The sequence below is a fragment of the Erpetoichthys calabaricus genome, chromosome 3 (genome assembly GCF_900747795.2).
Source record: "Erpetoichthys calabaricus chromosome 3, fErpCal1.3, whole genome shotgun sequence".
NCBI lineage: Eukaryota > Metazoa > Chordata > Cladistia > Polypteriformes > Polypteridae > Erpetoichthys > Erpetoichthys calabaricus.
In genome coordinates this window covers 222,232,385-222,250,942 of record NC_041396.2, presented here as the reverse complement: position 1 = coordinate 222,250,942, position 18,558 = coordinate 222,232,385, and the positions used below count along the sequence as shown (strand labels likewise).

The following is an 18,558-nucleotide window of genomic DNA, read 5'->3' as shown; positions in this document are numbered from 1 at the left end:
TCGCAGGTTATATAACCAAATTATATTATAACACAATAAATTATGAAGACAATTACATATTTAGAATTTGTGTTCTTATCATATACTTTTAACAAATACATTTCTTAGAAAAGCTAAACAATTGATGTTTGGTTATTTGGTAAAGTAAAAAATGAAACTCACAGCATTTCCACTCAGTGAGCAAGGATTTAGTTTTTAATCAGGGCTAGGCAACCTATTTTCTGATTTAGAATTTGGGTTAAAAATATGCAGCCACATTAGAATCAAGGTGTTTGAGAATCTCAATTCTGCTCATACAGTGTTCCAGTATTTTGCTTGTTAAGTCTGGTAAGCAGATTAATATTTTTAACACTTTTTAGAGTTTTTTGTTTGCAAAATGATTAGCTACATCTTTTATTTAAAAGGCTGATGTCAGATGAGCTGCAAAACTGTATTTTTTTTCTTTTGTACTTCTCTGCTAAATATTTTACAGGCAGCAGTTACTGAAATTGGAAAATCTGGTTGAATCAAGCTCCCATGACTTTGGTAAATATATATCTATGTTGTCTATTCTAAAAGTACTTGTATTGTATGGAAACAATTTAATAAATAATGCCCAAATGATAAATCAGAACATGGGTTTTATCTTTTAACATTAATCATCCTTAATTTCCTTCCTTCTTATTAAATTCTTAGCCATGGCTTCAAAAGTGACTACATACCCATAGTTGCCAAACTGTACCAGCTAAGTAGGTTTTCAACTTTCATGGTATATACTGTCCCACAGTGCTGTAGATGTACAGTGTTGCACAGTCTGTTTGTCTGTTTATTTATTTATGTATGAAAATGGAGTAGAAACCAAACCAGCTGAACTGCCAATGCAAGTTTCTTAACATTGGATCTGGATGACCTATTAATCTGGGGTGTAGAAAGGTCAAACATTGTCAGGTTGTTAAAAATAAAAGACTTCTAGAGATTAGCAGAAAGAATGTTAGGAACCCCTGTGGTTAGAAGCCAGTGGTAACTTTGCTACAGTGAGACAAGTTCAGAGCCTGGAGCTTTCAAAGTTCTATCTAAGGGTGTTAATACCCAAACGAGTCCAAGGTAGAAAGGAGGTGGAACATCCACATATTTAAAGGGCTTGATTGTGGGATTCTTGAGTATGATTATGCCAGTTTGTAAATGTGGCCTTTTCTTTTTTGCTCACATTATTTACAAACAAAAAATAACACCTTTCAAAAGACTCACATATGCATCTTCTTTCTTTTAATGTAGGGTGTACTTACCTACAGTTTTTAATACAGTGGAACCTCTAGATACGAGTTTAATTCGTTCCAGAACTGAGCTTGTATAGCGAATTTCTCGTATCTAGAACAAACTTCCCCATTGAAAATAATGGAAATCCAGTTAATCCGTTCTGCACCCCAAATATATTAACATAAAAATCAATTTTCCTAACAAATAACACTGATAAATTATATATACTGTAGTCTACCTTTAATAAATAACACTGGTAAATAATATAACTGATTATTAAAAGAATCAAAACAGGTGTCCAAAATGCAGTAGAGCATTCAATAAATCTTTAAATAAATAATCCTTAAAACAGTTGTGAAGTGGAGGTTTAAAATACACAAGAATAACAATCCTTTAACACGAGGTTAAAACGTCAAAAGGATGCCGTCTTTAAAAAACAGATGACAATCCCCGGTGCTTCTTCTCTGTTAGCGTCTCACCTGCGGGCTCTGCAACAGGCGAGACACTCTTAATGCAGCTGACCTTCTCTACACCGTCCTGCTTCAGCTGTTTGGCTCGCCTGTTCAGCTCACTGTTCAGCTACACGCGAGCCTGCACTCACTCACTCACTCACTCACTCACTCGCCCGCCCGCCCGCCTGCCTGCCTGCCCTCTCTCTCTCTCTCTCTCTCTCTCTCTCTCTCTCTCTCTCTCTCTCTCTCTCTCTCTCTCTCTCTCTCTCTCTCTCTCTCTCTCTCTCTCTCTCTCTCTCTCTCTCTCTCTCTCTCTCTCTCTGTCTCTCCTTTTACTTTTTCTCCCCCTTAACCGGCTCGCGCTTCTCTATATATGCGGGGAGGACATGGCAGCTGCAGCCCATCAGCCACAGGAACAATCATGGATGTGGGCAGTTTCCCACCTGTGCACTTAAGTGAGAAACGCAGACACCGCAGATCGCGGCTCGCAACTGCTACCACGCCCCCTCGCTAAGCCGCGAGCTATACCCACAGCCTGGCTTGTGGCTCGTTACGCGAGCCAATGCTCGTATTTAGATCTGAATTTTTCGCTCATACTTTCCTCGTATTTTGAATTTCTCGTATACAGAGGTGATCGTATCTCGAGGTTCCACTGTAATGCTCTCCCACTATTTTTACAGCACATTTAATTGTGAATATAAATAACAAGTCACTTTATTAAAAATTTTAAACATGCTTATATATTCATTTTTATACATGTTTGAAGAAGGATTGTGGGGAAGTAGGAGGGAGTTTTACCACTGTGACTCACCCTGCATACCCTTTGAAAAAGCTTTGGCCTCAGAGTGGAGTGCTTAAAGGAGGGCCTTTTGAAATTTCATAGAAAATGGGAGAGGAGGGTTCCAAGAGAAAAGACATGGCAATGAAAAAAATTAAACCATCCAGTGTGATAGCCAAATGAAAATATGAAGATATGGAGACTATTTTTATTCTGGTGGTAGCTATAGAGAACAATATCCTGCAATAATTTTTGAAATGTCTATGCTAAGATATCTAAATGAATTTGCTAATGCGAAGGATGGTAGAAGAGAGGACTGTTGACAAAGGCTTTTTAAGAGCAGAAAAATAGTTTGGACAATTTTGTAATCAGATATGGCCGTATAGTTGCCTAAGCTTGATATTTTTAGCTCAGTTATTTATTCACAATTATGATATATATTAGTTTGCCACATGAAATTGATTCAAAAGTGAAGCATATTTTATAAATTTAAAAAATAATAACTAGCTTTCTGTAGCATTTTATAATAGAGCTAATAGGTTCCAGGATCCCATACCAAATATGTCAATTTTTCAAACCAAAATATTATTGAGTATCGATCCACGTTTTTAGATTACACTCATATTGCCGAACAGATTATCCTTGTTGTTTTAAGAAGAAGAAGAAAAAAGCAAACTATTATTTTGATATTCAGCTATTTAAAATGAGACTGGCTTTAAGGCCCAGAGGCATGGATTCACCTCGCCAAGCAGCATTCAATATTGATGCCCAGATGAATATTGCTTTATTAGTGCTGTAGACACATAGACAATAATAACTGAAAAAAGTCACACATATGGTTCCTTAATTCTTTATATGCTTATGTCATTTTACTATTCATAAATTTATTTAGTTATTTCTCAAAAGGTATTGCCTTTTGCTGCTAGATTGATAATGCATATGTGTGCTTCAATGAGAGACAATATTGAGCCTATGTGCAGCATGCAATCATGTGACAAGAGCTGAATAGATGTTATAGGCATCCATCCATTAATCAGTCTTCCTAACCCACTTATCCAGCGAAGGGTTGTGGAGCAGGTGCAGCATGTCTTAGTGCCAGTCCATCGCATGGCGAACACACACACACACTGAGTCCACTTTAATATTGGCTCAAAACTGTTGTCCTCAGTTCTTTTATTACCATATTCTCAGCAAGAGTGACATATCATGCTTTATAAAATTTAATACTTGGATTGCAGTACTATAAATTTTCTCCATTGCTCACACTGTGTTTTTATTTTCTGAATATTATTTTTTTTTGTTTAGTTTTATTGGGAAATAGATGCCTTGGCTCTTTTAAAAAATTTGCTCTGTTTCAGCCCTTCTCTTATTGTCAATCCATTAAGCCCCATTAGTGATCAAAGTTGTATTTATATCTTATCAGGTTAGTAATTCCCAGAAAGTGTTGGTCATAAGCTTAAATTAACAGATATTCAGACCTAAGAACACTGCCATTTGTCATTGCTAAGTGGATCATATTTCACATAATTTCATAGTTTTTTCCAGAGAAATTTACTTAGTCTTGTAGTACTGTGGCATAACCGTATTGATGCCTGTTTGAAACCTAGTCTGAAAATGTCTTACTGGCAGAGTAGACAAAATAATACTATTTGTTTAACTATAGCCAGAGAAGCATTGATATTATTGCAAAAATTACATATATTACCCATTACTCATTACTCATTGCAGTTAGACATTTAATTCTTTAATGATACATAAAAAAGCCAAGCAAAATCATTACATCTTGCCTGAAGAAGGGGCCTGAGTTGCCTCGAAAGCTTGCATATTGTAATCTTTTTAGTTAGCCAATAAAAGGTGTCATTTTGCTTGGCTTTTCTCTATATTCATAATGGCTAACACGGTACAACACCCTAGTATTAATGATACATAAAATCTTTACATGATGCTTATCTGTAGAGAGCAAATAGATGTAGATGTTCACTGAGCATTTCTAAGAAAGTAGTGCATGGTGTAATAAATAAGCATTTATGCTTCCAAAAATATTTCCATATGGTGTACTTTATTTTGTCATACTCTGTAGAGCATACAAGTTAAACTTCCATTATCTGGATTTTTCTTCCCAACATTCCTGTCTACCACTTTCCAGAGTCTTGATTATCCTTTGTTGTATCATTCACTCCATTACCTGAATATAGGCTTGTCAGTGTTTTCTTTGTTTACGAGTTGTTCCATCTTCATCGACCATGTCTAACTATAGCTGTTCACAATTCTTTCTTAAACTTATTGCTTGAGTGCCAAGGATGCTGTTTTAGAAGTCAAAACAGTCACAAGTTACTCGAAATTTTCCATGTGCATCTCATGCTTGCTTCCAAAGTTTTTATATGCTTTCAGCATGTCTCCCAAATAGAGAAAATATGTTTTGCTGAGATTAAATTTGCACTTCTCTGTTTCATTCAATATATCATTTGAGAAAACTCTAAATTCACAAAAAAATGATTTTTCTTCCTTTTATCAAAAACTCAGTGTTGTACATTTCTCAATTATTTGGAGTGAGTAAAGGTACTATTTTTCATTTTATCCAAGGGTAATAGGTAACAGGCCAGCTTTTGATTTACATTTTTTTTATTAAAAAAATAAATGAATAAATAAAACACCTGTACTGTCGCTGTGAAAGTTTTTTGGGTGTGCATTAGCCATGTTTCAGATACCTATAGAATTGTACTTTTTAGCGAAAGCTATATCTGTTAGTAGAACACACAAATATGTGTTTTGACAATGGATCATTTTGAAACTAAGAAGAAAACAGTATGTAAATAAACATTTCCGAATAGATGCAGTATATATTGGTATGTTTTGTTAGACCCTTTGTTAGCATTTTTTCATGTTTTTGTTACACTTTAAATTTTTGCTCAGTGCATTATGTATTCTTAATTATTTTTACCATTACAACTTGATGTTAGTTTATTTGTATTCTTTCGTCCTCTCTGTGAAACCTGAACATATTTTGTTCATTTTTAATTTTCACAATATCACAGAAACTAAAATAAACAAAAAATAACAGCATATATGGACTTTTTCAGGACATGCTAGTAGTATGCATTATGAAGCTGAAGAAATAAGAAAGCACTGTGTGAAATTTCTACAGTATGTAAAAGTGTTTATTTCAAGGTAAGCAGCTAAAATATGTTACTATTTATTGCAAACATAAATAGCAAATGAATAACTCCACTATATGTTTTGTGTTTTTAAATTTTGTTCCTGGTTAATATCAAATAGCAGTGCATTTTGTATACATGGATTACAGTGAACTAGTTTTAACCTATTTTGACATGTAATGCCAGTGAATATTATTTTGTGTTGAAAACACCTGAAAATTTACATATTCCCTTAGATGAATCAAATTATATGAATGCAGCAGACTTTTATTATCTCTGTAACTCCCTTTCCCTTTTCTCAGTGCACTGTAACACACTTTTGAAATACCTTAGCTTTTGTTTAGGTTTTAAATGATTACTAAATTTTAATAAACCAATATTCTTATATTGTTTGTCAGTAAAGAGACAAATAATCATAATAATAAAAACACAAAAACAACAACAATACAATTTCATCATTATGATTACATGACATTGTGAAGTGCACAGAAACCAATTCAGTGTACAGGCAACATTAAGGGGATTGTAGAAACCAGTCCTGGATAGGATGGTAGTTCATCATGGAGGCAATTTATGGTCGCCCACTAACCTAACCTGCCCATCTTTGGGAATGGTAGAGGAGTGCCCAGAGGAAAACTTAGGATACTGGATTTGTTGAGGAATCAATTCCAACCACTGTTTAACTGCACTGTTCATTATTTGTAATAATTTATTCAACTTGCTTATGTAGTGGCTTAAGTATATTTTACTCTAGTTAGTAAAGTATTAATTTTCTTTTGATACATCTATGCCTTGTAAAATAATTTTTACCTTCAGAATATTGTGATTAGTATAATCTCTATTACAATGGCGTCATCATCTTTTGCAAACTAGTAATGAAATAAAACTGTTGTGGAAAGTATGACCTATGTTTCAAAAAATGCTATGGATTTATTGGAATATCTTGAAACTGGAAAAAAAAAGTCTTCAAAACATTTTCAGGTTTTTCGACATCTCAAGGATAACTGATAATCAGCCACAGCACCCATATGAGGAATTAGAAGTCCAGCTCCCTTCTGTTCTTCTGGAGGAACTCCATTCCATTGTCCTTTACATAGGGTGTATTCGTGATTTACCCAGTAATATCCAGGTGGCTTTTTCCATACAAAACTACGGAAAGGTAATATGTATGTAATTATTATTAGATTTTATTTTTATTGTGTATATAGAAAAAAAGCTATGCAAACATCTTACAAAAACTCATTATTTTGGGGTTTGTATACCTTTGGGAATTAAAGTTTGACATACAGTTCATCTCACTTTTTCATTAGTTTTATACTTAAGACCTTGCTGTTATTCTTATTTCCTATTAGAGGAATGTGGGATTAATTCTGGGAAGATGTCCAGTTTTATATATAGTTTAAGTATAGTTATATATAGTTAAGTATAATAATAGTGGAAGTAATGATTACATTTTCTAGAGAGATCGGACAGTTATATTATTTTTCTGAATATCAAAGAGATTTTTAGTAAATTGTCATTGCAAATAAAGTGGCACTTTAATGAACATATCTAAACTCATTTACATCAGGTCAATTTAGAGTTGCTTGTTAAATTAACATACTGTATATGGCTTTTGAATATGCTAGTAAAATACGGGAGTGGGTATAAACCATACACAGTCAGTGCAAAGGCCGCAGTTTGATTTTAGCACTGTGAAGCTATGTAGCAGCAGCACTAACCACTGTTATCCTGTGCTGCCCTACTCTTGTGACTTAAAAGTGTAGAAAATACTGTTTCTATGTAGATAACTGGTTGTATTGTACATCGTCTTTGAAATACTGCTAGTGGTCAAAGGTTTTACATAAAGTAAACTATGGATGCACACATGGGGCACATTGATGAACATTTAGACCATGGTGCACACACAAACTTAGATTGTATTAATAAAATCCATCCAGCATTGCATGTGATAAAAAACATGGATGCTAATGATTGATAAAAATGTGTAAGTGAAATTGTTAGACTGAATGTCCTTTAATATAGATTTGTTCATATTTTACTAGTACATATCTATGCAGTTTATGCTGATGAGGCAGTGATAATCGGCACAACCTCAAGGGACAGTCAAAATTCAGTCATTTTGGTTGCCCCACACAACCACAATGGGTATATAACAGAACCCAAAATTAGAAGGAATTCTAGATAATTGCGGACTCAGGAAATTTAATATTATGAAGCCAAGTAACAGGCCTTTTAAGCAGGTCAGTTTAAAAAGTTAAGGTGTACCCCCACTTTTGTATACAAATGAGTGTTATGGTTGAATCTGTGTGAGTATACTTTAGAAATAAATACCCAAGTAACTACAAATTTGTTTCTAAGCATACTTAATTCTTTATGCTGGAAAATAAATGAACAGAACCACTTGAATGCAAGATTTGGTGTCTGCCATCCTCATAGCTAGCACAAGACCTTGAATTGTGAAACCCAGTGTCTCAAAAACAATTTATTGCATTTCATTTTATTTAATAATTATAAATTATTAGGTCCATTATTTTGTTTGTTTTGATGTTGATTAAATGAATGAAATATGCATTCCATATACATAGGAGTGTTATTAATTGATAGATTGTATTATTTCAAGAAAGGTTAATTTAATTTTTACATGTTTACAACAAAGAATAATTTATTGATTCTTCTCATTAGTACTTGTGCTCTAACAAGTGAGATGTTTGCACAAGAAATATATTTTCCTGTCTCTGCATCTTATAATTGTTAATTGCATACATCAGCAACAATCCAGATTCACATGCAAGTGTGTAGCATTTATCACTTGTTCTCATACACACATTTCCTCTATGCTTGGTATTGCTAGTTGTTTCATCTAAGTCTGCCATCCAATAATTCAAACATAAATTTTATAACTTGAGTGTGTGTGTTATAGCTTGATATACAATGAATTTAGCGGGCCTTGGAAAAACTTTGATTATGTTCTGTGTGTTCATCTCTTAATGTCTTAGGTGCACAAAGACAATTTCATTTTGCCATTTTTAGATAAAAGTCTTACTATTCCATCAAAGCATTCTTCCATATTCAGAAGGATCACTTTTGAATACATGACAAAGGATTGTTTCTAGTTTCAGAAAGGCCTTCCTCTGTTGCAGTCACTATGCTGTCTAATCATTATTAGATAATTATTAATTAATATTTATTACTGGAGTTTTATGCTTGTCAAAAATTGGCCAGTACAAACAATATATTTGAATGCAATAGCTTCATTTAAGAGCATTTAGTTGCATTAAAAAAAAAATTCAGTATTTACATTCAGGCAAGTAGTGCTTAAAACCACCTCTTATTAGAGAATCCTCTAAATGGGTGCCCCTAATTCACTATAACCAATGAATTTATGGATTGTTTGTCATGTGACTTGTAGCACATAGAAGGAAGAGAAGAGAAACAACTTTGTTATTGATTTAATTTTGAAATGATTAATGTAAATCAAATGCTGAATTCCAGTGTAAATGAAGGAAAGAATGTGTTCCTCTTCTGTTTATAAGACTTTGCATTTTGCTTATTGGCTTCTCTTCTACTGTTTGGAAGTTTTTCAGGTTTAAAGAGGATGATGATGGTCATAGTTCTATGGTAGTAGTAGCACCACAAGGCAACACCACAAACTTATACAACCACTTGAAACATCACAACACGAATAAGTCAAAAAATCTCAGTCACAACCTATGCATTGCACCACTTCTCTGCAATGGACACACTGTGTAGTATGGCTCACTAAGGTGAACAAGGGTTCCCAATAAATTATCAACATCTGAATAACATTATACAATCCCAATTCTCAACAGTTTTTCAAAAGTTGTATTGATCAGTCTACACATTATATGTCAAGGAAAACAGATGCGTGGAAAATTTTTTTTTGCCACCTCAGGTTTATGGTGTAGCAGAAGACTGGAGACCTACATGTGCTTAATAGTTCATTTTATTAGTGCTGGATTTACCCTGAGAAGCCATTGACTTAAAAACATTTTTTTCACTAATAATCACATAGATTAAAGAATTCTCTTCCTTCATGGAATTTGCAAGAGGAGTACATGAAATGTATTAATTCAATAACCGATCGAATATTGTGAAAGCTACTTCATTTAACAGATACAAAGACTGCAGTGCTTTGTGTACAGGCTACGTCTTGGAATAGGTAGGCAATTTGCTTCATAGTTTTGTTTACCATGTAAATGTAATAATTTGCCATGTAGCAAGCAGTAACTATGTAACATTTTGATTAATATACCCAGAACCAGTGAGAACTTTAAACATACAGTAGGTGCACTGTATTTGCCTTCTAAATAAAACACTTATGTAATGCCATCTACAGGATTTTGCAAAAATATTGTTTATAATCTTTTCATAATTTTGTAGTAAAGTTTCATTGTGTACCAATCAAAATATATGACATAACACAGTAGTATATAGTAGTATAAATGTACTAGTACTTTTTAAAATAAAAACTGGTATGTTAAAAATCTTAAGTTACAGTCGTGATCCTAATTCTGTGCCAAAAGTTATGGAGCCCTACAACCAAGAGTTATTGAGCTAATCTGGGAGATGGAAACAGGTTCTAACAGTGTACTGGAAAGTACTATGTATTCCCTTGTTATGAAGTGAGTTAAGTCCTCACCTCTGAAAAGTTTTTTTTTTCTGAATCTGAAGGACCTAAAGACTGAATCATCCCCTTCAAGACCTTAGCAAGGTTTTCAGCTGCTAGGAACTGTGGCTAAAATGTGGTCAGTGCCTGTTAGAATGTCAGCTCCAGCACCCCTTGTTAGAGAAACTTAAGTTAAAGAAGGTGACCTTCAGTGTAGTCTTATTGGAGGACCTTGGTATATGAGTAATGTAATAGTAGGCCAGGAAGCTGCTTTTTAATGTGTCGTTCCACATGATGGTAGTAAAGTGGAATGAAGCTTTCAGTTTACTCGCCAACCTCAATTATAGTCCTTGGTTTCCAGTATTGACTGAAAGAATCGGAACACAAATTCAAGAGGTAAAAATAAACTTCCTTTACAGAGCTACTAGGCTGTCTTTTCATGAAAGGGTAAAGAGCTGAAAATACAGTAGGAACTCCGAGTAGATGCAACTTTATAAAACTAGTTGTGGCAATTTGGACATGTAGTATGGATTCCTCCAGGACACTCCCAGAGTAATGTTTCATTTTAGAGACAGACAAGCACACTGGACAGATTACTTCTTTGTTTCTTTGCCTGGCAGACTTTGAGAATTCTCTCACGAGAAGATGAAGACAGTTAGTTGCTGAGAATAGGATAGTCTGGTTTGGCCAAATCAGCATTTTGTCAATGTGACTGTATTGGGCCAGGTTTATGTAGAATGAAATTCTATAAACCATTTGCAGATTCTGACAAATCTAAACAAAACCAAGGATGTATGCTAGCAAAGATTTTTTTTAACTTGTTATAATTGTCATGATCATTAAAAGGGCATTTTTTTTGTCTTTGTTCATTTGAAAATACTACTGCTTGGTAGACTCCTGTATTAGCATGATGATTGTAGATGTGATTTGGTCTTTGTGTCTTGTTATGTTTGTACTATGAATGACCATTAAAGGTATTCCTGAAACATTTTGTGTGGTGTTGTTTCAGAATTTTTAGATATATACAGAAAAGCCAAGCAAAATGACACCTTTTATTGGCTAACTAAAAAGTTTACAGTATGTAAGCTTTCGAGGCAACTTGCATATTGTAATCTTTTTAGTTAGCCAATAAAAGGTGTCATTTTGCTTGGCTTTTCTCTACATTCATAATGGCTAACACGGTACAACACCCTAGTACTATAGATATATAAAGGAAGTGGTATAATGGTGCATAATCACGTTGTTCTAAGAGGGCTTAACGGTTCATAATTTTTCATATTTAAAGCTTCTTCCACCCTCCTGGCATTTTTTACATCTTCAACTGGATATTCATTGGTCAATACTAGAAATTCTTCATGTGCTGGGAGAAAAAATGTTGGGTAAGTATCCTTTCTTATAAATTCACTGACTTAATAGTTTATTTTTTTAATAGATTTGTTGACTTTGTAAAAAGCCATACTTTTTAGTTTTAACCTTATTTTATATTAAAATATACTTTTAACAAGAATTTTAATTTCATTTAGCTCCCTCCTTCACATGTCTTTTGTTTTAATGTGAACATATTATATAATTGCTATTTAAATTGCCGTAGCATTTAAGAATCAAATGAAGCCTTGTATTGGCCTTTGTATGTAGAAAACATATATTAAATACAGTGCCCTCTACTATTATTGGCACCTACTCTTGTAAAAATTAGTACGAATGGTTAGAATAAAATCACTGTTTGCTGAAGAACTGTCATATTGCACTTGAAAATGAAAAAGTCTGATTTTTAATTGAAACAAGTTCATTGAAAGAAAAACAAAGCCCTCATCAAGAAATAAATATTTTAACAAAAACTCATGCCATGAACTTGTTTCAATTAAAAGTCCGATGTTTCTCATTTTTTCAGTGTAATCTGACGGTTCTTCAACAAACATTGATTTTTTTTTCTAACCCTTCTTACTAATTTTTACAAGGGTGCCAATAATAGTGGAGGGCACTTTATATGTTTACTTTGTGCATCAGCAGAGTAACTGCTGATACACATAAACCTAACTAATGCAGTTTCTTTATCTAAAAACCTTACACCATTGATTTGGATTTTGACTATGACAAAGTAAATAAGCACCTGTTTTACCTTATTATTGCAGTGATGTGCACAAAGTGTGTGTTTTTTTTTGTCTTTCTTTTTTCTTAACAGCATAGAATACATTTTGCCTGGACTGCATAATTTACTTAGATATTCAATATAGTTTAGTGGGAAATTATTAATTCTGGAAGAAGACAGTTTTAAAATAAAATGTCTGATTTAACTGCAAGGTGATACAGAAGTATAGATGAGAGAATTTCTCAGTCTTTGATCAACTTTTGGTATTCTTTAATGTCTGTCTACACAATTTAGCAGTTTTAATTTCATTTGTATAAAATGTGCAAATTCTTAATATTGGCATATACATAAAATGATCTTTTCAACCTTAAGACTGCTGAGTTATTTGAAAATGTGTCAAAGTGTTACTTGAATCAAACAGCTGATGCTTAGACAGAATAACTAAGAAATTTCTTAAATAATAATGAAAATGTGTTGTTCTTTTCTTGAGTATGAATTGGTAATGCACGAGTTGTCATTTTTTTTTTTCTGTTGAAAAAGGCCAGAGCATATCTTCATACTTAGGCTAATTTATTCTATGTTTCAAACCTCCACAACATCTTAATAGCAAGTGAAATTATTTGTGCATTTCACTTTAATTATTATTATTTGTGCATTTATTTATTTATTTGTATTTTCTGTTAAAAAAATCCAGAAAACTGAGTTTAATTTGCTGTTAAGGGGATTGCTTTTCCTGTTTTGGGATGTCTGGTACTTCTCATCCTTTTGCAGTACATTTTCATCACAAATGTACCCTGCCACTGGGGGGATGGGGATAGTGCAGGCAAATGTGAAAACTTTTGGATTTAATCTGTACTTTTTAATGGTTAGCTTATACCTTTACTGGTAAAGTGGGCAAGCTTCTGCTTCCTCTTTCCATTTCATATTGCAATATGAGACAGATTTTTCTTGCAACAATTGCTGTGCTCTTACATCTACAGTTACACTAAGAACAGATTTTCAGATGCATCTCTGCTCACTGAAAGCATTGCTCTGTTTGTGATCCCATTCTGGTTCATCTTGAATTGAAGATCCATGGCTTACTGCTTCTGTATGCTAAACTTTTAAGGATTCATCACAATAAGCAAAAGCTAGTTTTTTGTCTAAATAATGACACTGAAAAATAATTGCCATAGTTCTTATTTTTTCCATCATTAACAGCTTTAAAATTCCAACTTTATAAAGTCAATTTTAATGTCAACATTCCAGCTGGATGCTAACTTGACAAACTGATAAACAAAAAATTATTGAGGTTACCCATATTATATTGATTTGCTGAAACTGTAAGGGGAGAAAGCAGAAAAACCTAGTTTAGTTTAGTCCAGTTTATTGTTCCCTGCTTGACCTCATGCACTTGGCTGTGTCAAGTCAGGTCTTCATCCCCTGTCTGTTGTTTACCACCAAGCATAAGAAACTAGCTCTAGTCCATATGCTTTATGCTTTACTTTACAATTTTATCCTGCATTGTTTATAAACTTTCTGATAAACATTCAACCTTTTTTTTTATCCTTTAAGCTGCTTTGAATAAAGATGTCTACCAAGTCTCTCTATTATAAAAAGAAATCCTGTCCCCTGTCCTGATAGTCTACGATACGTGATCTTCTCGAAAGATAATTTAAAGACCCGTGAGACGAAAGAGACCTGCCACGGTGCGTCTCACGGGAACATAGAACGAGAGTCTTGCAAGACACACCCTACTTACAAGCAATATAAAAAAAAAAACAAATCAGTAGTGTAAAGGCAGTCACGCAGCACACACAGCTCCTGGGCTCTCAGTGCATATAAAGTATACAATGCAATTTTCAGTGCAGTTAAAGATTTAATTTATAAAACATAAAATGACCCAGTGTTTCAATTTTTATAAAATAAATAGGTATGGACATTAGGTATTCTAACCTTGAGCAAACAAGCATAGCTGAGAAGCAAGCAATATGGATTACTAACTTTGATGCATTTGAGCAATCACAAGTTATTGTTGTCTAGGTTTCTTATGTTCATTAAAGGTATAATGAAGCAGTATGATCTCTGTGGTTAGGTACCTTGATCTTATAAGTTATTGTAGAACTGGTACTCGGACTGTGGTACTTGTATTTAAAATGTGGCTTTTTAGTTGAACAGATATCTGTTATTTATTTGTAATAATACATTATTAATAATGGATTGTCAGTGCTATTAATAGAACAGTACCGTATTTACTTTTTTCCTTAATATATATTAAAAAGGCAGTTCGAAATTCAGACAGACAAAATTCTTTGACCTGTTTTAATGTTATAATGTGCTGTATGTTTAATCAATATACTATGCAATTATGAAATTAATCTGTTTGTTTGCACTAATGATTATTTTTCTTTTCATTATAGGTCAAGTAGTGTATGCCCATCAGTTTATGAATTTAACTGGGGAGACTCTCACAAACATCAGTCTTTTTGATTGTGTTTGCACCAATCTTTTGTGTGATTTTATTGCATTAGCAATAAACGGATATGGCAAGGTAAATCTCAATATGTTAATATAACTTAGTTTAGGGTATTTTTAATGTAGATTAAATACGAATAAAAAAATATTGTTTTTGCAGTCTAACTACTTAACTGCAGTACATCCAGTTGCTCAATAGAGTATACAGCTCACCTTGTATGAGCACAGTTGTAAAGCTTTTTTATGTATAAATAGTCAGTTTCAAAATTTATTTCACATGTAATTTTTATACCTGACGATGATCTTTGTGCACTACTGAGGGAATATGGGAGAACAACCCTTTTTAAAGTGAAATTTATGATTTTTTTCAGGTCAGTAACCTGTTTGAATAGTAAAAGAGTGGTTTAGTTGCTTAAAGAGTTAACAGTTCAAGAAAACTGGAATACATATATTAAACATTGTATATACAGTACTGTTTGATTGGTACTAAAATGTTACTTATGTATCAATCCCTGCTTATCTCCAAAATGCCACATCACTCTAACCTTCCTGGTGTGCTGTGACATTCCCTCTTGATAGATGTAAAGTACTGTTCGTGTTAAAGCAAAAAGCGGGTGGGAGGATCCCCCATGAAGTCTCAATCACATTGAAGCCTGTGGTTTCTTTTCATGAAGTCAACAAAATTGATGTATTTCCACATCTACACTAGTAGGTGTTGAGAGAAAGGGGGCTAAGGCTTGAGAAGAAGGCTGATGTTTACTTTTGGTACCAAAAGTTACAAAATCTTGGTACCATAGTGTTTTGAAATTTTAGTTTTTGGTACGTTTCCGGTACTGGAATATTGTACAATGCTAGCGTACTGTGCCACACATTCACTTTTTTTAGTGGTTGATTTTTATACAGCATAATTAATATTTGTTGTACAGTATTTTTTCAAATAAAATAATAAATAGAAGTTACTGGCCATTTATTTTGATGATAATTTAAGTAGCACCTACCTCAAATTGTGTATGTAGTTTAGTCTCACACTAGCATGGCTTGGGCCACGTTAAAAGAGATCACCTTTAATTTTATTATACTAGCTCTCAGATTATTGCTAGGATGGACAGAACTCTTTTATAAAACCTTATTATACACACCTTAAATAATAAATAAGATGGAAATTAGTTAATAAAAATTAAACAAGCACATTTTCTTACATTAAAAAGACAAAACTTCTTGATTACAGTGGCTGAAGGCTTTGAGGTAGACTGTTATTTTAATTGGAGTAGGAGGAGTGAGGAGAAACTTTACACTCTACATGCAGAGCTTTGTGAATAGCTGATTGAAGCACTTATGAACCGACATGGGAAGTTGCACATAAAGCCTCACATAAGCTTTGCCTGTTATGTTTGATTTGTTCAGTTTGTTTCTGTTAACTTTATTTTACTGTACACTGCTGTATATTTCTATTCATATATTGTTCATTTTTATCAATATCTGATATTTTGTATAATGTATAGTACTGTAATTATTATTAATTATACTGTACATTTAATTGTTGTCACACTGTCTTTAGTGCAGAGAATTGAACAAAGAAATAATATCTTCTGTTGGGTAGTATGAAGCATGAAAAATAATGTGTGTCCATAGTGGATTGGGTTCAGAAACAAATCTCTTGGGGAAAAACTTGTATAGTTGGACAATTTTTCAAATAATCAGAATTGTGTAGTCAAAACAATCATATTTTGGTAATCACTGTACTCTTAATATAATTATGCTCCCCTCACCTGTCCAGTTCTTTAATATTTCTTTACTGTCAATGATGGAATTTTTAAAATGAAGATGGTAATTTAATTCTTAAATAGTGAGCTTATTTGTTTTATTCACACTGAAATTTGAGGTACACCTGTTAAAAGTGCTGAATTTCATTTCTGGTCAGGCTACTATCTTTATAGATTTGCAAATTCTTCTTGTTTATGTGATTTTTCTCTGAGTGCTCAGACTAACTCTTTAAATAATGGCACTAAAGTCTAAATTTACCCTTCATGCATGTGTCATATGACTGGGTGAAATGATTCCTGTGGTGCACCTGGAGTACTTGAGTTAGTCTCTTTGTGGCTTTGTAATGGATTAAATGTTTTGAGAAAAAATGTTGATGGATGTACAGTGAAATTAAATTAAATATATGAAAAGGTTTGTATGTTTATCCATGTATTTACTACATATACTTGTTTTTTTAAAGGTTAGACCAACTGATGCTATTACATGCTTTCCTTTTCCATGTAACTGTATAAGAGAACTCTTGATAATGATGATCAGTCTTCTAGATCAAAAAAGTAAAGTGTCTCACACAGAGGTATGTTGTATTTTCTTAAAATATAGATTTCATGTGCTTATAATGGGAAGCTCACACACAAACAGATAACTTCGGTTATTACATAGATCATATTGATTTGTACTTTATCAAAATTTAATTTGTTAATAGACATGGTGTCATGTTAGAATTAACATTTTAATAATTTTATATTGCATCTTTTTTCTTTTACAGTACATTTTGTGTTTGTATTGCTTGCAGTGAAATCAAATACCAAAGCTATTGTTTTCTTTATCGGAGACATGAGTATGATATATATTTCTGAAAATGTATTCAAAAATGGCTATGTTTAACTTATCTTTGTAACCATTCATTTTCCATTATTTGTTCAATTCAGCAACCATAACATATTCTTCATGCACTGATTTATTAAATCAGATCTTTAATAAATTTTAATGAATTAAAGTTATTAGCAAAGAGAACTTTTCTTTGTTTTTATTTTTTTGACAGTCATTCTGGAATCACATTAGCAAATTGTTAAGGATAAATCTTCTCAATGACAACCGTGAGGATGAACATACACATTTCAGCTTGAATAACAAGGACCCACTTGGTTTTAGTTGGTGGTTACTTGTACATTTAGCAGAACTGTACCAGTATACTTGGGATGGCACTGTTGATGATAAGGTAAAAGAAATCTCATAATTCAGTTAGTTGTGTTTTGTGGATTTTTGGTAAATTTGATGACATTAATAATGGGGTTTCTTCTGGTGGCACTTGTTAAAGTTATATAAAGGATCTAAATAAAATTTTAAAAATATTATGTGGATAAGCAGATATACATATTTAAGGGTTTTGATGACTATTGTGTATACTCAATTAAAATTTGATCAACTATATAGCAAATAAAGGATATTGTAAACAAATGTTACATATATAAAGACTATTCAGTATAATTAAACAGTGCAGTTTCCAGAGCTAGATGAAAATGACTTTGAGGTCTACTGATGGACTGAAGAAATTAAAAAGGTTTCTAAAATGCAAAAGCACATAACCAAAGATTGAAACTGTTTAAGGGTAAATGTTGCAAAATCATTAAAAAGTTTATACACGGAGGGAACTGTAGCTACATTGAACAAGTACAACAGTTAAAAGTATCACTTCCTGAACTTTCAGATCTTTATTCATCATTATTTTGGAAACATTAGAGAAATTGGAATCCATTACATATCTTTGAATTGGCTATTTTCATTGACAGTTTTTTATGTTAATCTTATTTTATTGCTTAGAAAACTAATAAATTAGTATTTAAGCATTTGTTTTCAGTTATTTCAGTCTATCTCTTCAGTGCTGCTATAATTGTAAAGAGAAATGTTTGTCATTTTATTTTGCCTATTAAAGCAGTGCATTATGTTATACTTTATTGACATGTAATTCGTCAAAACACTCTTTAATAAATATTTGCATG

At 32.9% G+C, this 18,558-nt stretch overlaps 1 protein-coding gene across 3 annotated transcripts in view; it reads left to right on the top strand.

The window, feature by feature from the left end:
* mms22l (MMS22-like, DNA repair protein) overlaps positions 1–18,558 on the top strand; it is a 182,773-nt gene that overhangs the window by 8,962 nt on the left and 155,253 nt on the right. For all 3 annotated transcript variants that reach the window (XM_051924666.1, XM_028797840.2, XM_051924667.1), the window contains 7 exons: positions 473–525; positions 5,547–5,634; positions 6,603–6,780; positions 11,537–11,630; positions 14,740–14,870; positions 17,019–17,132; positions 17,601–17,777. In XM_051924666.1, the coding sequence (XP_051780626.1) occupies positions 473–525; positions 5,547–5,634; positions 6,603–6,780; positions 11,537–11,630; positions 14,740–14,870; positions 17,019–17,132; positions 17,601–17,777 (835 nt within the window). The remainder of the gene's footprint in view (positions 1–472; positions 526–5,546; positions 5,635–6,602; positions 6,781–11,536; positions 11,631–14,739; positions 14,871–17,018; positions 17,133–17,600; positions 17,778–18,558) is intronic.